The sequence below is a fragment of the Canis lupus genome, chromosome 30, assembly GCF_011100685.1.
Source record: "Canis lupus familiaris isolate Mischka breed German Shepherd chromosome 30, alternate assembly UU_Cfam_GSD_1.0, whole genome shotgun sequence".
Lineage (NCBI taxonomy): Eukaryota > Metazoa > Chordata > Mammalia > Carnivora > Canidae > Canis > Canis lupus.
In genome coordinates, this window is record NC_049251.1 from 30,143,872 (window position 1) to 30,169,103 (window position 25,232).

At 53.6% G+C, this 25,232-nt stretch overlaps 1 protein-coding gene and 1 long non-coding RNA gene across 2 annotated transcripts in view; one reads left to right on the forward strand and one right to left on the reverse strand.

Annotated features, from left to right (window-relative positions):
- Positions 1–22,545, reverse strand: part of IGDCC3 (immunoglobulin superfamily DCC subclass member 3) — a 40,817-nt gene extending 18,272 nt beyond the window's left edge. The window contains exons 1-2 of the mRNA XM_038581113.1: positions 22,455–22,545; positions 20,025–20,330 (exon numbers count right to left, since the gene is read on the reverse strand). Of these exons, the coding sequence (XP_038437041.1) occupies positions 20,025–20,330; positions 22,455–22,545 (397 nt within the window). The remainder of the gene's footprint in view (positions 1–20,024; positions 20,331–22,454) is intronic.
- On the forward strand, positions 3,029–7,141 carry LOC102151136. Its single transcript, XR_005381787.1, has 4 exons — positions 3,029–3,092; positions 4,120–4,264; positions 6,296–6,409; positions 6,851–7,141. It is a non-coding gene; the product is annotated as an uncharacterized LOC102151136 (long non-coding RNA).
- Positions 22,546–25,232: the final 2,687 nt, after the last annotated feature.

Here is a 25,232-nt window from a genome sequence, read left to right on the forward strand (position 1 = left end):
CCCAGATACTATCACAATAACATGGCCCTGAAAAACAGCCCTGCAGAAGCCACTGATGGTCAAAGGCTACATGTGACATCACATAAGCCTGAGAAGTGGGGACTGCTACCCTTCTGGGCTCAGGGAGGTTATGTGACATAGCCAGTTACTGATGTTACAGCAGGCATTTGAACTTCGAGTGGTCTAACCCCACACCAGGCGCTCTCTCCCTGCATCACGACTAGGCTGGGATGGGGTGTGGGCACACCTCTTCAAATGCTTCTCAGACAGGACAGGGGTTCCTGCAGACACAGAAAAATGCAACATCCTAGACTCTGATGAGCATCATGCCTACTCAAGTTCCGAGACACCCATGGCAGAGCAGGGCAGGTATCTCTGGAGGGAACTCCTCCAAGGGCTTGGGGGCAGGTTTAACCAAGTATAACTCATGCAGGTAAGCACCATGATAAGGTGATGTTATCCACTCACTAATGATCCCTGAGCCCACATATTTCCTAAGTTCTATGAACACGGGTATATCAACAACCCAGATGCTCGTCCCAGGAGAGCTCTTCCTCGCAGCATTTCCAAATCAGCAATCCAGGACCCCGACCTGCAGGGCCCGGAGAGGGTGGGGCCTGCATTGTCCATTGCGCCTTATACAATAGAGAAGGAACTTATTTTCCCGGCTTGGGGCAGGAGGGCAAAGCACCGTGAAATATCAGTGGCTTCTGTGGGGTGGATGGCAGGGAGGAGGAAATGTAAAAGGGAGGAAGAGTTGTGAGCTGGACTCAGTCCTTTTCATAACTGGATGGATGATCTTGATAAAACCAGAGCCCCTCTCTGGGACTCTGCTTCCTCCTCCGTAAAATGAGGGAGTTGAGCTGGACAGGTTGTAAAGGCTCACCCAGCTTCAGCCTTTGAGGCCATTTGCTTCTAAGTGCGTCAGCCAGGGGCACGGGGTCAGGGGCTGGGGGCTGACTGGGGAATCCCTCTCTTAGACTTGAGAATGTCCAGGCCCAGCAGAGCCCCTCGCCACAGACTGCACGTCTCTGCCCATGTCAGGGTCACCAATCTTCCTTGTGTAAACCTGCCCAGGCCCACAACATCCTTAACTTCCCGTCGTTCTGGTCAAGACACCGGATCTCTCTCACCTCCCGGAAGGGCGTCTGGTTAGGTGGCCCAGGCTGGAGCTATTAAGTAAATTGCTTTCACATGACCATGAGGACAACTCAACAAAAACAGATACTTCTCCCTAATTTCCAGAGTCACATATTAGGATTTGTGGAGACTCATATGGCAGGGGTCAGGTAATGGGACAGGTGACCTGGGCTCATGCCTGCCTCTGTCAGGCCTCTATGTGGCCTTTCAATTGCGATCTTAGTTCTTCACATTTGTAAAGTGGGAGTGGGGCAGGATAGACAAAATAATCCCTAAGGCCCTTATCAACATTAAGATTCTAGGATAACTGGGTAAAGTGGTCTCCTCTGCATCCATGAAAGGACCCTCTCCTATTCTCAAACCTTGATCTGCTGCTTTTTTTTTTTTTATGTTTCATGGCTCTACAGAATCTCTGATGGCTCAACACCAAACCACAACAGATTAAGGCCTGTAGACCCCCCACCCCAACAATATTCCTGAAGAAGCCTTAACTGTCTGGGAAGAGTTGTGGAGTACATTCCATAGGAGGATCACAGAGTTTCTTGGTTGCTATGGGGCCGATTCTTGGAAATATACTTCTTTGTGGAACCCCACTACTGCCCTCTAGTTGTCAGAGGTCTCCCAAAGCCCTAGGAATCATCTTTCTTAGGGGTTTGAAAAGCTTTCCCATAAATTCAAAGGAGTCACCACACCCACTCCTAACTTTTCCCTCTCTTATTAATAGGGTGCATCATGCACCAGCTGCCCAAGCTATAAACAAACCAAGGGCTCACTGCCCCATCCTTCTCCCTATCTCCCACAACTAACTGGTCACTAAATCCTGGTGTATTGTCTCTTTTGCATTCCACTGCCTTTGCTTAGGCTCTTAGCACTTTCAGCTGTTCCTGTAAGAGCCTCCCCTCTCCAGCCTTCGCACCTGCAGTCCTCCCTCCCTTTTCTTCCCCCATCCCAGAGCCATAATTATCTTCCCAACCACCCAATATGATCATTAAACACCTTTGGTGGTTCTCCATTGCCTTGAATCAAGGCACAAATGCCTTGGGATGCCATTTGAGGTCTTCATTATCAAATCCTGTTCTATCTTTCTAGCCTCAAAACCCAGCTAATTCTGCTTTCATGTGGTTTGCACTCTGACCATGTGAGACAAGTTTGCCTTTCCTGGAACATTCTGCTCCTTTCTCTAGTTGCACATCCATCCTCCCCGTCTCCCAAAGGAGGCAGGATGAATTGTGCCTCTCTCCTTATCCTTATCTGTATTACAGTCTATTGTTCACACGTCAATCTACCTAGTAGCCTAGGAGTCCCTTACTGGCAGGGAACAGCCTACTTTGCCTTTCTACCTGGAGCACCTGGAACAAATACTAGGTAAATAAGAATTCCTCAGGCACTGTTGCCTGAATGCTGACTTTAAGGATCAAATGGGTTGGGGTGGGGGGAAATCCTTGCCCGTCATCCTTTCTTCCATCTTCCACGCAAGCCCCTACCCCACCGTAATTCAGTGTCTGTTCTTGGGCAAGTTACTCTTCTACCTAACTTGTGCGATGAAAATGAAGCAGTTAGACTGGGTCACCGTTCTCACACTTGGCTGCGGAGCAGAATAATTTAGGATGCTGGGCAACAACGCAGATCTCTGGACTCCCCTGGCAGAGATTCACAGCCCTCGGTCCCGGCGGCGTGCTCAGGAATCTGGATCTCCATTAAAGCTCAGCAGGGCGTCTCAAATGCACAGCCAGGATCGGGAACCCTTGGTCTGGCAGGTTCTCGAGAATGTGATCCGCGTAAGGCTGCGGCGTCCCACGGGGGCAGAGTCTCAGCCCCGCCCGCACCCCCCCCCCCCCCGCCCCGCCGGTCCGGGCGGCGGCACCGCGCAGCCTCGAGGCTCGGTCCTCGGGGCCGGGGCCGGGGTCAGCGCCGCGAGCCTGGGGCCCCGAGAGGCGCTCTCGCGGCGGCGGGTAAGTGGGACCATCTGCTCCCTCCGCGGAGGTCAGCGCTTGGTGTCAAGCTCCCATCCCCCTCGCCCCCCCCCCCCCCCCCCGCCCTCTGACTCCCGGGACTAGAAAGAAAGAAGCCCTCGAGGCCGTGAGGAAAGCGGCGGCGTGACGGGGAGCGACGGCGGCCGCGGGGCGCGGGGTCCGGGGCGCGGGGCGCGGGGTCCGGGGCGCGGGGTCCGGGCCGGGCGGCTCCGAGGGAGGCCGCGCCGGTTCCCACCGCCGGCCGGGCGGCCGGGCCCCTTTGAAGTGGCCGCAGCTGCACACCCCGGGCCGCCGCTAATCCCCGCGGGGCGGGCGCCCCGGCCCCCCCGCATAGCGCCAGTGTCCGCGCTGAATGGCGCGGGCTAATTACCTCGCTCGCACCGCCGCGGGTGAATGAGAGAATCCGGCATTGTGCGCGGCGAATGGAGAAAATAAGACAGCCATTGTCCTCACACGCCAAACGAGGGTTTGATGTCGCTGGGGCGAGCGAGGCACCATTTCCCGCCGCTCCCCCGCCCCCGCCCCCGCCCCGCCCCCAGCCCCGCGGGGCCCGGCCGCCGCGGCCCGGGGAAACTGAGGAAGCCGCGCGCGCCCTCCCCGCGCCCCTCCCCGCCTGCCTTCTCCCCCCGCGGGGTCTTCGGGGCGCGCACGGGGCTCCCCCCCGTTAGACGCCGAGAGGGACACGTGAGACCCCTGGCGGGGAGCCGCAGCTTGGGCCCCGGGCGCCCAGCCGCGTGCCAGCACCCCGGGCCCGGGAAGTTGGGGGGCCGCGGGGACGGCAGGCCCGAGGCAGGACTCCGGGAAGAAGGGGAAGGCGGGCGAGCTGCGCGGCTCCTCCTCGGGGACGCAGAGGGAGATGCGGGGCCGGGGCTGCGGCTGTCAGAGGGGCGCCCCGAGCAGCGAGGCCACCGTCCCCATCCGAGGAGAGCGCCGGGCCGAGCGGGGAACCTGCTCCGCAGCAGAAATCCGACTTGCCCCAGGCGGTCTCCCCCCACCTTTTACGCAGAAGGATGCAGGAGCGCTCAGCTAAGGAAGCACAACTAAAGGAAATCACTGTGCAGATGGACAAGCTGATGAGCACGCTATTTATGCATTCAACAGTCTGTGGGCTCTATCAGGCTGCCTGCTCTTTGCTATCACCACCAAATAAGGTGGGGTGTTTTTGTTGTTGTTTTGTTGGGGTTTTTGGTTTGTTTGCTTTTTAGAGGGGAGGGAGCAGGAGAGTACATCCTTCAATATCAGGAAGCGTGTCTTACCTTTCTATCCCTGAGCCCTTAGCTCAGAGGCAGGTAGGTACAGGACAGATGCTCTTTGAGATTTGTTGATTTGAGAATTGAGCTGCTTTAATATCCCTCCATTCTACATATCCTTTCCCTGGAAGCACACACTTCCTAATCCCTTCCGATTGACCCTTTCTGCCTAAAGGAAGAATGTTATACGTATGTTCCAATGCCCTATCAGGCTGATCAAATGATAAAAGGGTCTGGTCTGTTGCTCTGATCAACAGTAGGCTGTTGGGCTGAATCAGTAGCCCTTACTTAGCATCACTGACTGCCTATTGTAGAGCTCTTTCTGAGGCTTGCTTCCTTCCTTCCTTCCTTCCTTCCTCCCTCCCTCCCTGGGAGAGAGAGCATGTGTGCACAAACAGGAGGAGCATCAGGCAGAGGGAGAGGACCCAGGACCCAGCGTCCTAGGATCAAGACCTGAGCCCAAAGCAGATGCTTAACCAACTGAGCCATTCCAGTGCCCCAAGGCTACAGTCTTTTCTAATGTCTGAGTGACCACAACTAGATTATAAACCCATTATAGGCAGCCCATAGCCAGACTCTTAAACAGGACCAGCCATCTACCTACCCATTCATCTACTTATTTGAGAATAAAATTAAAAAATGGAAAACACTTGTTGAGCCACAATTGTGCCTTGTCTGACGAACCAACCATATTTAAGGGTAACCAGCAGTAGCTATTAACAGTGATACAGAAAAAGCATGCTTTTTCTGAGAGGAAATTCTAGGTATAACTCATTGTTTTTCTGACTCAATCCTGAAACAAGCTTTAATCTAAACCCTGGTCTTACCTTCAGATGTGGTCATAATGTTTTTCTTTATAATTCTCCTAAATCTTTATCTTAGGGTTATACACACACACACACACACACACACACACCCCAAGGCTCTAGAACCTCAAGCTTGCTAGGCGCATCAAAGCACCTGCTGCTGTTGAACTACTCCCTGCTTAGGCCAATCTGCCTAGTTAATTGGTTTAGAGAACAACAAAACACAAAGATAAAGCAGAGCTGCTGTGGATGGGGTAAATGTGGGAGACCTGAAGCCCCACAAATTTGGCTTCCCTCTTTCCCCATCTCCAGCCCCTGTGCCCCCTCTACTTGAAAGGGACTCTAAGGACCCAGGGACTCTCAAGAATGATGCTTAAGGGGATCCCTGGGTGGCTCACCGGTTTAGCACCTGCCTTCGGCCTAGGGAGTGGCGTGATCCTGGAGTCCCGGGATCAAGTCCCATATCAGGCTCCCTGCATGGAGCCTGCTCCTCTCTCTCTCTCATGAATAAATAACTAAAATCTTAAAAAAAAAAAAAAAAAAAAAGTGATGCTTAAAGTCCCCTGATCTAGAGAAAAAAAGGATTTATCCAAGGAACAAAAGATAGTAGCAGTTAATTAAGTGGAATTAAAAACTTGAAAGAAAGAAAAAAAAGTAGGTAGTAGCACATCAAAGATCATTCTAATGCTATGTAGGCCACTAGCTTCATTTTAAAAGACTAAAATGACCAAACAGAAACTACAAATATAATTATTACTATATGTGTGCCTTTATCATTTGCCCGGATTTCAGTCTGAGTACCTGAATGTCTAATCCCCAGATAAATTATACTTTGGAAAATGATCCACCACTATTCAAAAACCAAGAGGATCCTCCAGGCCCAAACTAGAGACTTCATACTTTTAACTAAAAAAGTGCTTTTAAAAGAAGCCTATTTCTCTTCATCTCTCTCCTTTCCCCAAACTGAACACCATAAGCAAATTTAAAAAGTGCTCCATGGGTGAGAATTCTGATAGAAAGATAATGAGTATAATAATGATAGTGTGCTTTTTTCCTCCTTATCCATTCCCACAGCAACATGTGAATATTCACGGGAGGCTTTGTTATCATGGTTATGATTTTTTAGATAACAGGAATGTTGGCATGTACGTGCAGGGAATGTTCTTCCAAAGGGGATCACAGGAACCTGGAAGGCAAAGGGATGCATGGAAACTGGCCTAGCCTGTTAGCTCTTTTGGAGGTAAGGCCACTGGTGTGGCATTCTGGGACTTTCTCCAGCTTGCCTGGGAGGGTGTCCCACCCTGTGATGATAGTACTGGTAGCCACCTCTCCTGTGATGGCAAGACCAGGGTCTGAATTTGCCAGGCCAAGCCCCTTCCAATACTAAGGAGTATCACTGGTGGCTCAGCCAAATCCCTCCCTTCCCTGAGGTGGCTAGTGGTGGGACCTTGGAAACAGGATCTTTCAAGGAAAGGAACACAATAGGGAGAGAGGGGTGCTTTTTAAGACCAGAAGAGGCTGGGATGGGAGACACAGGATACAGTTAGATGCAGAAATGCCCACTGTCTGCTCCTGACAGTAGGAACTGGAAGCTATCTGAGGATGGCATAGATAAAACCACACCTGTAGGCCCTTGAGGATGAATCTCCGACATAAATATATCTGCCTTTCTCCAATCCAGGCTGTTGAGCCCCAGAGGGAAAGTGACCCCCAGCAGGCAGGATCGGCTCCCCATTCTTTCATCCTCATCGGGCACCAACTCCAGGCCAAGCACTGTGCCCAGCACTGAGGATGTACAGAGGAGCTGGTCCCTCCCCTCAAAGAGTTTGCAGACCAGTGGGAGGGACAAGCTATATACTCATTGTCCCAGAAAGGGTCTTGCCTCTGAATTCGCCCCCAAAACAAAGCTGGGCATACAGCCCCATGAATGCTTCTTTAATTGACGTAATAAAAACTACATCGTTTCATTTCAGGAAAGCCTTGATCCCATCAACGTTACACTTACCAGCTTGCCTGCAATGATCTTGATTTTTGTCACAGTTTGATGGGAAAATGACTGATTTGAGAAGCAAAACCAGAAACACAAGAGGGCAGGAATACCAAATAGGCTCAATCGTGAGGCTCATTCTCTGATATTACTGGTGATCTGACATAATGGAATCAAGAATATTCTAATCCAATCTGCCAGGGAGACTAAATTAGGGCTTCTCTAAGGTGCTTGAGGTTTGAAATACCATTTTAAGAGACCTCAAAAATTAGGCTGAAAGGAATTATTGCAGAAAGAGGGGGACGTTCCAGATAAGCCAGGATGTGAGGGACAAAACAATAACCAAAAGGGCGGTGAGGAAACAACATACCGGATGTGAAGATGGCAGAAAAAGGTCCAAGAATTGTTTGTCACCAGCCAAAGACTGGATTTCAATTCCCTAAGATCGTGGCTCTGAGTTAGAGCCCGAATCCCATTTTGCCAATCAGCATGTTGGAAAGAACATCAGACCCCTTCTGTCCCAGCTCTGGACACCCAGGACTCGGGGGCGGGGGCGGGCAAGGCCCTCTCCTCTGGGGCTGTTTCAGCATCAGTGATATGAGAAACATGGGTAGGAAGCTGAGGAACAGGGGAAAGTGGGGTCAGGGTGAATGAGCAACACCTGGATCGCTCCCCGACTCTCCATTCCTGTCTGCCCTGGGGTGAGAACACCCCCAACACAGTCAGGGTGCCAAGCACTCATCCCGGTGGTGTTCAAGTCTGCCCTCCCCTTAAGGCACCCTCTCTGGGACCCTCTCTGCTTCCTTTCCTCCTAGAGCTAGCCTGTTTAAAGATTTGCCCACAGACTATGGCCTAGCTCTAAGCCCTGCATCAGAAATCCCTGGCCTGCACCCCAAACTAATGCGGAGGAGGAGGAGAGGGGACCTCCAGCCCTCTGCTCTCCTGCTCCATCTTAGTTCCCCAGAGCAGTTTCAGGCTCAGGGTTGGTCCCTTCCCACCCTGGCCAGCGCAACCCGGGGCGGGTAGTGCCGCCGAGGCTGGTCGGAGTCCAGGAACCCCCGCGCACTCACAGACTACGTACACTCACACACTTGCACACGGGTCCTCGCTCAGTCCCACAGCAGCACCAGGCACCAAGCATCCAGCACCGGCCTCGGCAGCCAGCGACTGCGCGGCGCGGGGTTAATTGAATGCACATTGATTCTGCAGCCCGCCAGCGCCTCGCTCGGGGCCTGGGGGAGGGGGGGGCTCGTCCCTCCTGACACCGCGCTCGGGAGCCGGGTTTCTGGGGGAGCTGGTGGCGGGGGTTCTTGGGAATGCCACGGGACCCCCCCACACACAGGCCCGGGACTTGGGGCCTGGGGGGTGGGGTGCAAAAAACGGTGAGGATGACCACGACCAGCTTTTCTAGCCAAACTTTGATCCTGACATTTAAAAAAAAGGAGGAGGCCGAGCCCAGAGCGCCAGGAGAGCCAGAGAGAGAAAGAAGAGAAAAGAGAGATGCTGGAGAGCTGGAGAGGGCCTGGAGAGAGGCTCGGAGGGGAAGGGTTGGGAGGAGGGACGCTGTGCAAGACAAAATCCAGTCAATGTCTTGAACCTTAGAAGTGACATGGACTTGAGGAATTTTTAAATCTGGTGCTTTTCGTTGCCCGGGGGGCTCAGGTTGTGATCCCGGGGTCCTGGGATCAAGCTCCCCGTTGAGCTCCCCACAGGGAGCCTGCTTCTCCCTCTTCCTGTGTCTCTCTGCCTCTCTGTGTGTGTCTCTCATGAATAAACAAAATCTTTGTTAAAAATCTGGTGCTTTTCACACTACCTTCCACCTATGAGGAAACTGAGGCCAAGGCGAACTGCTGAATCCAAAGTCACACAAGAGTGAGTTGAGCTTTTACATTGTAAAAGCTAGAGGTGGGATCCGGGGAAGGCACAGAAGTAAGCATGATGGCATCTGTGTCAATCCACGCACCTTTCATGGCCCTCATCTAGTAGTGGTGGGGCTGCAGGTGTCTACTCCAAGGCAGTCCAAACCAGGCACCTCGTGTGGGGCCCTGTCTTCAGGTCTCCCCCTCCCTCCAGCTTCCTGCCCTGCTGACACTAAAGCCCCAGTAAAGGGGGCCTCCATTGGTGGCTAGGGGTTGGGGGGTGGCTAGGACCTTAAACCCTACAAATGTCTGGGTCCTACTCATTCTCTCTCCTCCAAAGACCAGCCAGGGCAGTCAGTGCTCCCTCACATTTCCCACAAAGACAAACTGAGGCCCAGCAGCTTTAAGGGAGAAAGCAAGGTTGAACCCAGAGCCAATCCTCAGTGTAAGTCTACCTTCATTGCTCACTCGCTCTTGCTCCTTGAGGGTGTCTGTAGTCCCACCACCACCCCATGGCAAGAGCAAGTAGAGGGGGGATAAATTCCAGCTTGTCCTTGATTTCTGCCCACAAAATTGTGCAGAGGCTTTGCAGACACAATCCCAGGTGAGAAGGGGCTAGGTTGGGAGGGGGGACATGGAAACATGGCCATGGCAGGCAGGTGAGGATGACCAGGGCAAGAGCACATGCCCCAGGAGTTATGAGCTTCCTTAAACCAAGAGCCTTCAGGCTGGGCATGGGGGCAGGAGCATGACTTTCAGCAGAAGTCAGGTTGCTGGGGACTGACTAATAGGAAGCACTGAGCACCCAGGGCTGCTGCTGGATCCCAAGAGGATCTGTTCTGTGCTTCCCAGAAATATTAGTCCCTGTTTCTGGCTGTCACCCCAGACCCAATGCCCGCCCTGATCCAAGGCACTGGATCCACTCCCCTTGCCAGTAAGGCCCCCTGCACCCTTCTAGCACACACAGCATGCCCCTCCCTGCTGTGCTGCTCTGGTTACCAAGAAGCCTGCCTCATGAAGCCTGCCATCCAACTCATTGTTCAGTGGGGCCAGGAGGACAGAGGCCCAAACGTAGACCCCTCCTCCAGGTTGGGGTGGGAGCAGATTCTTCTAGCCACCACAGCAGGCAGGGACTGCAGCCTTGGGTTGCACGGGGAGAGGCACGCAACCCCATGAGGCCTTAGGCCACCTTGCCCAGGCAAGGGGACAGCACAAGGACAATCAGCAGCCTGGCTCCTGTAGGCTGATTATGCCTCTTCTCTTCTCCTCCTCCTCCTCCCCCCACCCACAGGACCCCTGGGGAGAAGGATCCTTCTCTAGCCACACCAGTTCCTCTCCTGTGATTTGTTCTGAATTTTCAAACAAAGAGTAATTATGACAGATGTGGAGCAATCAGCGTCATTATGCGGAAACAAGAAAGAGAAAGGGAGCCGAGGGGGCCCCACGGGGGAGGGGAACTTGTCTTTCCTCCTTAGGAAGAAACAACTCCCACCTACCTCCACCAGCAGCAGCAGCAGCCGCAGCACCCATCCAACTTCCTTTCCTGCCAGGAACCTGTACCCTGCACTCAGGGTAGGACAAATCTCTCTGCAGAACCTCCCAGCCTAAATGGCCCTCCACATCGTGGGCCTCCAGCAGCAGCTGGGGGCCGGGGGCATGGAGCCCAACCTGGCCCAGCTGGAAGTGGCTCCCACTTTGGCCAGGGTTCAAGGCTCTGCTCCAGACACTCCTCATCTCCACCCTGTATGTGCTCAGGTACCCATCTCTATTTCTGAGGCATTAATTCTGGTTATGTTCCCAAGGGACTCTAACCCCTTCTAAGGATCCTCAGGCCATTGAACTATGTATGGGTCAGGAAGACCTGGGTATAAACCCACCTTCTCTACTTACACTGTGTGCCCTTGGGCAAGTTAATTAACCATTCTGGACTTCTGTTTACTCATCTGTAAAATAGAACTAGTGATACTTATTAATGGAAATGTTGTGGGAATTAAGTAAATTAACACATAAAGGGCTTAGGACAGTGCAGCCCCATATTACTAGGAAGACTTCGACTAGTTAGTTCACTTCAAGTGCCAGCATGTAGGTGGCCCTCAAATCACCAGGCTCAGCATCCAATGAGCTTTGGAAACTCCTTGGATGTCAGGAGCCCACACTCAAGGTATGCTGGCTAACACTCACATCCACAACTACAACCACAGAGAAAGCCTGGGGCAGCTAAGAGAAGCAGAAATTTATGTCCATGTGTACCAGCTTCCCCTTGGTGTGGGGAACATAAAAAGATCCCTCCCTTCCCCAGCCAGAGAGGCACCAGGGCAGGTGAGAGGTGTGACACACCCAAGAGGCTCTCTTACCTGCTAAGGCTGAAGAACTAGCCATGTCCTTGGGCAGGTTACCTACTCAGGGACTCAGTTTTCAAGTCCGCAAAATGAGAAGCTTGGACCAGATGAGAAGCTCCAAAGACTATCCCACTGCTCTGGTTGCCTGTGGTCCTGCTGGAGGCTGGGAAGCCCTCCAAGGTCTTAGCCAGGCTGGGATATGAGGGTCTTTTGCTTTTCATTCAGTGAAAAGGCTAGGATTTGGTTCTCTCTCACGGTGGTCTGCCCCTCCTCTCCATTTAGGTGGTCTGGTCTCCGTCTGCCCACCCTAAGGCCCTGGAGCCTCTTGCTGGTCCCCCCTCACATTCCAATGGCCTTGGGGCAGCAGCCAGACCAGAAAGTCCAGTTCCTGCCCATTATCACTGCTCGCATCTGTACTGCAACCCAACACCAGCATTCCAGAGAGCGGCCTGGGGCTGCCCCCACCACCCACCATGGTCAGTGTCCGGGCTCAGAGACAGGCCCCAAGCAGGGGCCAGTGTTCTCAGATTCCTCCCATGAAAGGTCTCCCCCCAGGGGGCTCCAGGTTGCTGGGGAGGCCATGGACCACTCCCATGGGGAGGTCATCTTTCTCTCAGTCTCTCCCCTCTCCTCATCTCTTTGCTCTGTGCCCATGCCTGAGCTCACCTACTTTTGCTCCTCAAACAGAGGGATCTCTCTTCCAGCACAGCAGAGGATGGTGGACATAGGAGTTGCCACAATTGGAGAAACAGTTAGGAGGAAGGACAGAACAACAGAGAGAGGAGCTGGAGAAAGGCCCGGGCAGGGCAGGAGAAACAAGGGCTGAGGGCCATAAAGACAAAGACCCTAAAGTGTGGCCTCACAAGAAGGCAGAGGTGGAGGCCAGTTTGTTGGACAGTGTCAAAGGAACCAAGATCCAGAGATGAGGTAGAGAAAAGTGGGTGGGAGAAGCTGGGATGTGAGCCTTGTGCATCATGGTTTCCTGCCTGTGCCTGAATCAAGTGGCTGGCTGGTAGCAACCCCATACACCCCCTCCCTCCATCTCCCCAGGGTCTGAGGTCTGGCCAGGAGGTCCTCCTGCTTGCCTCTCTTCAGGCATTTGCTCAACTCCTGCCTTTCCACTTTTACTGGTCCCAAGAGCACGTGTCCAGGCACCCCTCCTTGAGAAGGAGGGACCACTCCAGTCTGTCGTCTCTTCTTCCCTTATACTTGAGGGCAGTCACAAATAGTTAGCATTTTTTGGAGCACGGTGAACAAATTTGGGGGAAGTGAGAGCAAGCTCAGAAATCAGAGTGGTCCTTTGTGGGGGGTATGGAGCGGCACGGGCCAGCGGGCTTGGATTGCAGTCAGATTGCTGACCACCACTTAATAAATAAATAAGAACATGGTATAGACTCCTGAGGTGCCAAGGCCATGACCACATGCCCAAGAGGTAAGCCCCCACCCCCCACCAATGACCTAGGGCTTGGCTCCCTCTTCTCTCACTTCAGCTGGCTGGGCAAGTATTAAGTATCAGTCCTTGCAGGACCTAAAAATCATCCACCACTGCCTCTTGCCCTGCACCTGTTCTGTCCACTCCAGCCTTCCAGTCTGGCCACAGTGCCCAAGGGAAGCCCTTGGAGAAGAGATGGAGCCCCATCCTGGGCCCCATGCACATCCTTCAGGCACACACCTGTATGCTAGCCACACAGGTCTACGGGGCAACACACATACACTACCGGCCTCTACATTCCTTGTTGCAACAAGGCTATGGCCACAGGATCTAGGGTGCCGTAGATTATTTGTACAAGACATACATTTTTGGAATCACTTGGTCCAGTTTAAACAAAGACAGCAGTGAGCTGTTTGGTTTTCCATCCTGGGTGCCCTTCTGTTCCATTCTACTTTTTTGAAGGCTGTGTAGAACAGCCTTCGAGCTGCTGTGAAAAGTCTCTCTCTCTCTCTTACACACACACACACACACACACACACACACACACACACACACACACTCGCCAGCAGGGACTCTGGAGAGGAGAGGGAAAGGCAATACAAGAAAGCCAGGAGTGAAAAAGTCCTTTCTCCCTGGGGGTGGGGAGGGGACAGGGGGTTAAGGGGGGCTGGGGGCCTGTTTCATTTGCAGGCTGCAAATGCCTCTCCTATTCACGGGCCCACATTCCCAGCCAAGGCGCCCGGCCACGGACAATGCCGGGAACAGGAACAGAGGAGATTTGCACATTGTGTTCAAGGGGCCAGCTGGCTGCCTGCGACAGCGGAGCCAAGGTGTGGGAACCAGAAGCATTCGACTTCCACATTCAAGTCCTGCGGGTGGGACTGAGTGGGGCCCTCCCCCCTCGGCTGGGGCCAGTGCAGTTAGGGACGGGGCCTCAGCCAGCCAGGGAATAAAGTCCGAGGCAGGAGACCCAGAGACCCCAGCATGAAGGGTACCAAGCAGTTTGGTCTCTGCTTCACACCCCATCTGGCGAGGAAGAGTCTTAGTTCTCTGGAGATAAACACGCAGCAGCCGCCACCCCATGATCGTGCCCTGAGTGTGTTATATTCCCCTGCCAATCCGCCTTGCTCCCAAGCTTCTGTTCCTTTGAGCTATGCTATCAATTACAAAGCCAGGAGAAACACACACACACACACACACACGCACGCACACACACACACACACACACACACACCGAGAGCAGAGAAGTGCAGCAAGAGAAACAAGAGAGACCCAGTTCTGCACCCGGAGGGCCACATGTTCATTTAGTTTTTACCAAGTTCCACAGGCAAAGGATGTGAGAAATACAAAAGAGAAGCCCTTTAGGAGCTTAAAATCTAGTTGAGGAGACAGATGGAACAGCCAGCCACAAAACAGTTACTTAACAATGTAAGCGGCCGTCGCTGAGACGAGGCTGATCCTGAATGCCGCAGACCGCAAACACTCCCCGCCTTAGGAAGGGGCAGGAGAAGTTACTGTCCCTTAAGTGGTCTTCGGGGAGGGACCGGCTAAGGGACAAACAGGGGCGAGGAGAGACTGGGGAAAGGCCCAGCAAAGGCAAGCACGTCCCGAGGACCAGCTGGATGGCAAGCAGGCCTTCACACCTGAGAGCAGAAAAGAACCGGAGTCCAAACATCCAAACACCCAGTTTTACAATGAGAAAAGCAAACTCTAGAGAGGGCGAGTGACTTGCCCAGAGCCACATGGGACCCCTGGTGTCCTGGCAAGGGCCCTTCCATCACACCTCACAGCTGCTCAGGAGTGTCAGTGTGGGGTATTGCCTGACCTTCACCCACCTGCACCTGACTCTGGCATACGTACGGGTGAGCTGCCTGGCAGGGCAGCGGGCCTCGGCAGTGCCAGCCACTCATCACACCAGCGATATTTCCACTGCAACACCTGCCTCCTGCTCCACTGGGTAGATAGATGTGTGTGTGCGAGAGAGACAGTGGGGAGACTTCCTCAGGGCTAGCTCAGCTGAGCTGCCTTTCAAGAAGAGAAAAGCTTGGGCTCCATGTACTAGGCCTCAGTGTACAACCTGCAGGTGACATAGGCCTCTGGGGTTACCAGCCACTGCACTAGGAACCACTTCCCTCCACAGCCCACTGCCCTACCCCAAAACACTCTGGGGTCCCATAAATACACTGAGCCACCCCCACCCCGCCACAAACTGTACCCCAGCCCATGGTTCTCCTGCCAACCCCCTTCAACCCCCCTCCAACCTGGTTCCACAGATCTATGCCCAGACCTTGATCCCAGATTCACACAACCATGGATCTTGCTATTGAAAGTGGGTTCCAGAGTAACTGATTAAATTACTTTCCCTCAGATGGGTTAAGAATGAATTGGACTTTAGAAGTGAGTACCTGAGGGCCTAAGAAATAGGTGACTCATTGAGGTGGAGGCAGCAGACTAGACTTGAACTTTCTCCCTCTTGCCATACCCCACAGCCTCTTTCTGGGAGTCTGGGCTCACCAGGGGCCTTTCTGGAATCACCATAACTAGAGGAGCTTAGAACTGCACATTTCTCAGAATAATAATGTTACTATTTAAGGAACACCTTCTAGGTGCCCTGCACTGGGCTAAGTTCTTTACCCAGACTATCACAGGTAATCCTTATAGCATTGTTTGTTGGTAAGAAGTAGTTTTCCCATTTTAAAGACTCTGAGAGGTTAAAGGGGCACCTGGCTGGCTCAGCCAGTTGGAGCATGCAACTCTTGATCTCAAGGTCATGAGCTCGAGCCCCACACTGGATACGGGGATTACTAGAAGATAAATAAGTAAACTTAAAAAATGTATAAATGACTTGCATTGGAATTTAAAAAGATAAGGAATATATATTATATATATTTATAAAATAAAGACTCGAGAGGTTAAGTGACTTGCCCAAGTCCATCCAGTGGGGGTATATTTGCTTCTGCAGTCCACCCTCACAACCAAGCCCTGTGCCAGGTGTTTCATATCAATCACCTCATTTAATCCTACAGCAGTCCTGATAGGCTGATGAAATTATGATCATTTTTTTCAGATGAGGGCATAAAGGCTCAAGAGGATTATTAACTCGGAATGCCTGGGTGGCTCAGTCCGTTAAGTGTCTGCCTTCAGCTCAGGTCCTGGGATCAAGCCCCACATTGGGCTCCCCACTCAGCAAGTAGCCTGCTTCTCTCTCTCCCACTGCTCCTCCCCATTGCTCATTCTTTCTCTCTATAATAAATAAAATCTTTTTAAAAAATATTTTATTTATTTATTCATGAGAGACAGAGAGAGAGAGGCAGAGACACAGGTAGAGGGAGAAGCAGGCTCCTCACAGGGAACCCGACACGGGACTTGATCCTAGAACTCCGGGATCACAACCTGAGCCAAAGACAGAGATGCTCAACCACTGAGTCACTTGGGCTCTTGTCAGACATGCAGAACCCCAGGCCTTAGCCTAGATCTATTGAATCACCATATGAATTTTATCAGGTTCCCCAGGTATTTCATGGGCACAGCAGAATTTGAGAAGTCCTGCTCAAAGATCCCATAGATCTTTGCTCCAATTCTCCAAGGGGCCTGAGACCAGGAAGTGAAGCGCAGGGACTGAGGGCATCTGTCTGAGGGGAGCGAGGGGTGGGTCCCCCAATCACCTCCCCTCCTTGTATCTAGCCCATCTTTTTTTTTTTTTTTTTTTTAAGATTTTCTTTTTGGGGTGCCTGGGTGGCTTAGTTGGTTAAATGTCCCACTCTTGATTTCAGCTCAGGTCATGATCTCAGGGTCATGAGACCCAGCCCAGGGTGGAGCCTGCTTAAGATTTTCTCTCTCCCTTTGCCCCTCCCCCATCCCTCCCTCTCTCTTAAAAAAAAAAAAAAAAAAAGGATTTTATTTTGAGTAATCTCTATACCCAACATGTGGCTTGAACTTACAACCGGGAGATCAAGAGTCGCATACCCCACCTACTGAGCCAGCCAGACGCCCTATAGCCTATCCTTCCTTGGGGTCATCCAGGGGCACAGACCTTAAGAGGTGAGTCAATGCACATGTTCCCACTGGGTCACGAAATGCATATACCCCCTCCCCCACGCCCTCCCCGGACCCGGAGCCCTCCAGGGGGATGGCAGAGGGTCTCACAGGCCAACCCAGCTTCAGCCCCTACTCTGCAGCTTATGAGAATCCCCAGGCCCTCCGAGGAAGGAGTTAAAATAAACCACGTTGCACTCTGGCTCCAATAATTCCACTCCCTGGTAGATTTCCCTGGAGTGCTTCCTAACTGAATCCCAGTGAGGGAGAAAGCTGGGGTGAGGGAGAAAGCTGGGGGCTGGGAATAGAGTCAGGCAGTTTGTTCTTGCTGGCAACGGTAGTAAAATCACCTTTAAATGAAGAATAAAGTATTGGCTCCCATGTGCCTCCTATGAAGCAGGCAGCTCATGGGGTGAGTTCTTACATCCATCCCACGACCGCAGGAGTATATGCACATTTCACAGGTGAGAAAACGGCGCCACAGAGAGGTTAACTTGTCTAGGGTCCGTCTCATTATTAACGAGTGTCTCAATTTGCAGCTTCCAAACTATAAGCGCATGGAACGGCAAGGCAGAGAAAGCAGACGTGCTAGAAGCATGAATACTCTTAGGATCCTGAGTCACTCCATACTAAAAAGGAGATATTTGGAACTGAAGCCTCCAAGGAATCTGCCTACAGTACAGCCCAACCTGGTCAGGCCATCTTTCAATGACAGCATCTGAGATCACTGGGAGGGAAGAGGGGGCATTCCTAGTTGTCGCCTCTGGCCCAGAGCTCACATGCCCCGCAGAGCTGCCCCCACAGACCTGGACCCCTGTCTGCCCCACTGGTGGATCCACCTGGACCCTGTGTCTGTGAGCGGTGCTTAGCCTGCCCCTCCCAGTGAGCCCCTAGGGAGCAGGCAGGAGAAGCAGGGGGCTCCAGAGGGCTCCTCACACCTTTCAGCAAGGCACCCTCCCATGTCACACAACATCTGCAGTGCCTGCAGGCACATGGGCCAGGAGTTATTACCAAAGGAGAAAACTCAGGCAGCTAATCAGCTTTGGAGGTTTCTAGGGACATCAGCTTGTGAAGTGAGAAAAGGAGATCTAGCCACCAGGTTGCTTGGTATCCAAGCATTCTCCCATGGGGTCACAAGTCTTGCAGTGAACAGAGAGGCCATATCAGACTGCCAGTGCTTAGAGGCAACCCTCGAGCTGTCCCCAGGACCCCAAAGGATTAACCAGGCTGACCTCACCCACTGGCCCTTCCCCCAGCCACAGCCCACAGCTCAGTTTCTTACACCATAGAGTTTAAGGAAACCAAACATCTTGAAGGTATTACCATTTATAGAAAAGCACATTTACAATTAGCTATATATAAACACCTGGGATTTATCTCCCAGAATTCTAGGCTGGCAACGCAGGGGTCAGTATTGGTGTAAGGTGGGGAGAGAGTGGGGGTGCCCTCCCCTAGAAATCTCATTTCTCTCATTGGCAAATCTTCCTGGGGGCCCCACCCTGTGTCCACGGCCACACTCCTCTACCTCACACCCGGCCATCTGCTCAGAGGCTGCCCCAGCCTTCCCCACACCGCCGAGGCTGGGGTTGAGGGGTCGCTGAGCCAGAAGTGATTCGGTCTCAAGGTCCAGGGCTGCCTCCCATAGAGCTCCATATGGGGGCCTGAGTCAGCCTTCTTTAGAACAAAGGGGGATCTTAAACTCAGTGAGAGGGCTCCTGCCTCAGAGCGATTCATCACTCACCAGCCATTCCAAGCAACTGTGCAAATGCCCTCAGAGCCAGGAAGAAAACTGTCCCCCATCAGTGGGGGAAGCGGGAGAATGCCGTAGGAGTTAAGCAGGAGGGGTAGGGTTCAGGCTGCCTAGAATGCAGTTCTAGGTCTTAGTTTTCTCATCTGGCAAAGGGGGGCAAAGACTGCCTATCTGCTTGGGTCATTGTGATGACTGAACAAGATCACTCATGTAAAACACTTAGGCAGGGGACCCAGCACACAGCAAGTGCTTGGTAAGTGTTCGCTAGAATTATCACCAACACCTTTAAGGTGCGGCCTCTTGGGGCACCTGGGTGGCTCTGCCTTGGGCTCCCTACTCAGTGGAGAGCCTGCTTTTCCTTCTCCCTCTGCTGCTCCCCCTGCCTGTGGTCTTTCTCTGTCAAATAAATATCATCTTTAAAAAAAAAACAAACAAACAGGTGTGGCTTCTTTAAGGAATACCCCCTCCAGAAGAAGTAGGAAGCTGTGAGGTAGAGAACACTTTAGCACTTGCTAAAACTTTTACCCTCTCTCAAGAGCAGCAGTTCTTAACCATGACACATACCCCACACCGCACCCCTACCCCCCACCCCCGCCTGCCACCTTCAAGATCCATAGATAATTCTGGTTTACACACCCACAAACATGCACAAATTAAAGAACAACAGAATTTTTGCAGGACAGGGCTGTAGAACATAATCATCATTTCATCACAACTGGTGGTCCATCAGTGTAAGCAAAGCACAATTCGAGAACTGACACACCTCACCTGGTCCTTTCTCTCCCGTGCAAGACACATCAGATATCAAGTCACCACAATGTACGCTTTAAATATCTTACAACTTTATTGTCAATTACACCTCAATAAAGGCGAAAAAAATTTTTTATAAAGTCACATTAGCATGAAGGTGGGTGGGAGTAATGTCATTATTGTGATAACCTTGAAGTTAACCTACCACATTTTTTGTAAAACAAATTGTTGGCAAGCTTCAGAATATCATTATCCTACCCAAAAGATTTGAAAGTCAGCCCATAATTTAAAACTGCATATAGCCTAATTAGCCTTCAAAATTCTCTTAAATCACTGTCATAAAGTATGATAGTTTTTTCTTGAGACACAAGAATCCTACTCAATGGACTGGGATGTATACAGGCATATGGAAACTCAGACACACGGACTTAAGAGTTAGATAAAGTTCACCCTCTCCCTCTCCCCCCAAGAGTGTTTGGCTAGATTCTTGTTGAATGACATTCCAATCAATTAAATGAGTATATGATACATTTCCACCACCACAAATGACTACTATGTACCTCTCAACTGACCCAGGCTGAGAAATTAGTCCTCCAGAAGGCTGCAGCTACAGAAGATGGAACTGCTTTCCCTGTCCCTAACCCCTGGGCTGACCCTGGACCCCCGGTCTGGGGGGAAAAAAAGGTAAGGGGTGTCCACTTACTTGCAGCCTGGATGCGAGCCTTCCGGCTGACCACCAGTCCAAAGCGGTTCTGAGCCACACACTCATAGTCACCCTCATCTGAGGGGCTGCCTCCCCCATCCAGCTGGAAGTGATGGATCATCAGGGACCCATTGGCCAGCAAGGTGGAGTGGGTACTCTCCAGCAGCTCCATCCCATTTTTCCTCCAGGTGATTCTCACTGGAGGGGTCCCCTCCACCCTGCAGCCCAGTATTATAGGCTGCCCAGGGACTGCAACATCATCACTTGGCTCCATAGCAAATGCCAGTTCGGCAGAGTGGCCAAGACCTGTATTGAGCAGGGGAGATGAGAGGAAAAGGAGAGGTTACTGTGGAATGAACAGGCAGCAAGAACTCCGTGCACAGGTGTCTCAAATCCCCTGGATCTGTGCACCCACCCCATCTTTCTGTAATGTTAATAGGAATCTCTATTATATATAGAATTCAATGTATTATAGAACTCAGTGTTGTCTTATGCAGTATTTTTCTCAATCAGCAGACCATCTCAGAAGGAGATATTATTTGTACCATTTCCTTTTTTTTTTTTTTTTTAACAGATAAGGGAAAGCGAGCCCAGAAATATTAAGCAAGTTGTCCAGGGTGTCACAATTAATAGTTACAACGTGGCTCAGCAGTTAAGCGCTGCCTTCAGCCTAGGGCATGATCCTGGAGACTTGGATCACATCAAGTCCCATGTTGGGCTCCCTGCATGGAGCCTGCTTCTCCCTCTGCCTGTGTCTCTGCCTCTCTGTGTGTGTGTGTGGGTCTCTCATGAATAAGTAAATAAAATCTTAAAAAAAATAAATCTGAGATCCAAAAAAGTAAGATTGGGGACACCTGGGTAGCTCAGTGGTTGAGCATCTCCCTGTGGGACCATGATCCCAGGGTCCTGGATCAACTCCCACATCGCATCCAACTCCCCTTGGGGAGCCTGCTTCTCCCTCTGCCTGTGTCTCTGCCTCTTTCTGTGTGTCTCTCATGAATCAATAAAATCTTAAAAAAAAAAAAAAAAAAGTAAAACTGATCCCAACATGGCTGTTGCCACCTCTGTGACCAGAACAAACCACTCTGTGCAAGATGTGACCACTCTGGCTAAATGCTGGAGCCTTGCAGACTTTCAGGGGCGTGACCTTAAGTAAAGTGTGCAACCTGTCTTAGCTTCCCGTCCGCATCTGTTTAAGTCAGAAACATAATGCGGCTTATGCGGTAGAGTTGTTGAACAAGATGAACAGACTCAAAGTCACTATAAAAAGGTAGAAGTTCTAAACAAAGATAAAGTGAAAAAGTAATAAACCATTGCTTCTTTATGCTGGCAGAGCCAGCTGAGGCCTGGTCTGAAGCCTGGCAGGGAGCGGGACGGGCGGGCCCAGTAGCAGGTAGGGGTTGGGCTACGGCCCAGCCCCTCTGCCTCCCCGCTAAGAGGCTCTGGATTTTGGTTTGTTCTGGTTGTTTTCGCCTTTGTCATAAGGAGAACTGAGGGGTACCAACCGTCAACTCAGATTTCCCCAAACTCAGGAAGGGGCAGGTTTCTAGGATCTTTGCTTCCCAGCGACCCCACCGCTCCCGTAGAAGAAAACTGAGCCGCAAGAACAGCAGGGGAGCGAGGAGCAAGGGAAGAAGGTGACCCCGGAGTCGGCGGAGGCCCGGCCGAAAGGACGCGCGCTCCGATCCCAGGCGCGGCGCCAAGGGCCCAGCTCCGGCAACGAGCAACTTGCCAGACCAGTCACAACCGCGCTCCGGGAGGCATGAACCCACCTGGTCTGAAAGGGCCGCCACAGACCCCTCGTCCCCTTGGCCGGGCGCTAGCGATCCCGGAGCCGGCCCCGCCCAGCAGGCCGGCGCCCTCCCTGGTTGGGGGAGACGGAAAGTGGGTGGGGAGGAAGGGGGCGGGGGCGGGGGCGGGCGAGGCCCGCGGTCCCAGGGAGACCCAGGGTATTTTAAGACGTTCGAGGGTCACAACCTTTTGAGCCCCTCCCGCCCGCCCCCTGCGTCTCGGCAGCCTCGGCCCCCAGCCCCGGCCCCGGCCCCGGCCCCGCAGCGCCGTCGGGGGATAAAGTTTCTCCCGGATGCGGGCGCGAGGTGCCGCCGCCCCGGAGCCGAGCCGAGAGCGGAGCGCGGACAGCGGAGCGCGCAGACGGACGCGGGGCCGCCGAGCCTCCGGGAAGGGAGGGGACGCTCCGGCCTGCGCCCCTCCGCGAGCCGGGTCCCGCCCTCCCCGCCGCTGCCCCCGCGCCCCGGGTCGCGCGGTCCCTCGGGGTCCGCCGCGCACTCCGGGGGCGGGTCCCGGCTCGCGCCCCGCGCCCTCGCCGCGCCCTCCGCCGCCCCCGCCGCCCCGCCCCGCCCGCGGGACCCGGTCCCTCCTCGCCCTCGCCCGGCCCGGCCCGGCCCGGCCCGGCCCGGGGCGCCCGCTCACCGTCGCTCGGCGCGGGCAGCAGCGGCGGCAGCAGCAGCAGCAGCGGCAGCAGGAGCCGGGGCCGGCGCGGCGCGGCGCGGGGAGCGGCCATGGGGCTCTCGGTCCGCCCGGCTGGGCTCGGCGAGCGCGGCTCCGGGGCCTCGGGAGGCTCACAGCGTCCCGCGGGGGCGGCGGCGGGGCCGGGGCCGGGGCTCGGGCCGGGGCCGAGCCCGGGCGGCGGCGGGCTGGGGCCACATGCCGGCCTAGGAGCGCCGGGGGCGCGGGGGGAGCGCCGCTCGCGCCATCTTGCACCCTCGCGGGCGATCTGTCAGCCTCGCCGGGGAGCGCGCTCCGCACTCGCACTCGCTCTCGCTCTCGCTCTCGCTCTCGCCCTCGCCCCGCCCGCGCCGCCCCGCCCTCCGCCCGCGCCCGCGCCCCCTCCCGCCCCGCCCGGTCCCCTCCCCCAGCCCCTCTCCCCGGAGGCCCGGTCTGGGGAACAAAAGAGCCGGCGAGCGCTTTAAGCGGCCGGACATTCCCGGCTGCGCGGCGGACGCGCCCCCTGCGCTTTGAACTGCGGCTGGAGCGGCCGGCGCCGTCCCGGGCTGCTGCCCGGCACCCCCGGCACCCCGGCACCCCCGGCACCCCCGGCACCCCGGCACCCCCGGCACCCCCGGCACCCCGGCACCCCCGGCACCCCGGCACCCCCCTCCCCGCGGCCGGCCGGGGACGCGGGGGCCTGCGGAAGGGGACCCCCGCGGACGGCAGAGCGACTCGCGAAGCCGTGGGACTTGCCCTGCCCGCCTCTCCCCGCTGCACCCTCCTCCGCCGCGTCCAAGTGTGCATCTTCGAGATCATTCCCCAAAAGCTCCACAAACTTGTCAAAGGTTCGGGTTTCCCCGGTCTCTGATCCTGCCACCCAAAGGCTAGGACGTTTAGCTGCAAGGCTGGCCTCTCCGGACTGCAGAGTTCTGGCGCTGGGATGGACCGGAGGTAGAAGGGCAGCTTCCCCCCACCCACCCCACCCCGGGTTCGGGGGGCCTTGAGCTAGCAAACCCCGCGGGACAATGAGAACCCTGAAGGAATCTGGGTTCCCACCCCGGTCCTGCCCAGCTAACCCAGGCAATCACTCCGAGCTCATCTGAAAGATCCACATAATCCTGTCTCTCCTGCTCACCGCTAGGGATATTTAAAAGGACACGGGTCCTAACAAATGACCTGGTATCTGGGAAAGCCAGCTGAAAGTCAAAATTCTCGGTGACATTTCTGTCACAAAGAAGGCTGTCAACGTTCCATGTCAGAGAACACACGAGGCAAGGCGAACATGAATTTTAGGGGAGATAGGCGTGTATTACTTCTTAGGGGATCCGTACCCAGGCTAGCTCTCAGAGATCTTGAGCCTTGGCCACCCCTTACTAAATGATCTTCTGTTGACTCCAGCATGGTGAGCAGCTTTTCCTCATTCAGCTATTTTCTTCCTCTGGCATTGGACTGGGATGACAGAGGAATAACTGCATCCCTCTTATGATACCAACTGTAGAATCTTGGAACCAGGGGTGTTAACCATACATAAACCTAACTAACTTTGGTGCAGATGAGTAAAAAAGTGCAGGTCTCCAGATCAGAGAGGTTTACTATTGAGGGGGTTTGCATAGCCCAGGGACTCCTTACTCTACAGTAGCAACTAGAAGAGGAGTGTGAGAGGCAAGATTTGAGGCATATGAGTAAGCTATGGGAGGCAGTGGAGAAATTCAGGGTCAGGATGCACACCGAAACCCCAAACTGATTTCATTGTGAGGAAGGGCAGGCATTACGGGGCCTCCACTGGCCATAGGAAAGGGAGGGAAGGGGGGGCCCTGCCTGGGCCCAAAGTCCTGGAACTCCCTCCTGCAGGGCTTGAATTCTCAACAATCCCTTCGTGGCTTGTCCTAGACTCAGAGAGGTCAAATTGGTGTCCTGAGTTGCTGTCATTTTAAATTCATTTTGACAAGTGTTTAATTCTTCTTTAACGCAACCCTTGGTCTGAGAGTGATATGCAAATAATGGCTATTCTGCTGCATGCAAAATGTGCAGTATCTCTCCCTGTGATCTGTCAATTAACACGAGTCTGGCCCATCAGCCGCTTTAGGGGTGGTCCCGGGCAGGGGCAGCCTCTGGCTCTTGGTTCCTTCCGTAGAAAAGCACGCACCAACCAGGCTCTGTAAAGATTTTAGCGGAGCATCTGCCAACCTTCATCCTGAGATGCATGTGGGGTGTGGGTGTGGACTTCTGTGTATGGCTGTGTGCCCATGTTTGAGTTAATGGATACAGGGTGTTTGGGAAGGTGGGCGTGCATGCATGGGTCCCTAAGCTTGTAGGCACAGTGCCCATATGTGTGAATATGCAGCCATGAGGAACTCTGAAGACCAGATTTATGCAGAGTAGTTGAGCCTGGGTGGCTCAGTTGGTTAAGTGTCTGCCTTTGGCTCAGGTCATGATCCCAGAGTCCTGCTCCCTGCTCGGCAGGGGGCCTAATTCTCTCTCTCCCTCTCGCTCCCCCTGCTTGTGCTCTCTCTGTCAAATATAGATAAAGTCTTTTTAAAAAAGGAGAAAGAACAATCGTTTAAGCCCAAATCTCTGGAGTTGCTCATTCACTCCTCCCTTGCACCCAAGAAAGGTAAAAAAAAAAAGGTGTGCCCAGATGGAAAGAGATCCCCAGACAGCCTAAAAGAGTGCTGTCAAAGAAAGCATCTTTCCTAAGTCTGTCTTTTTCCTAAGTGCCTGTCGAGGGAAGAAGATGGTCCAGTTCTTTCCCATGCCCAC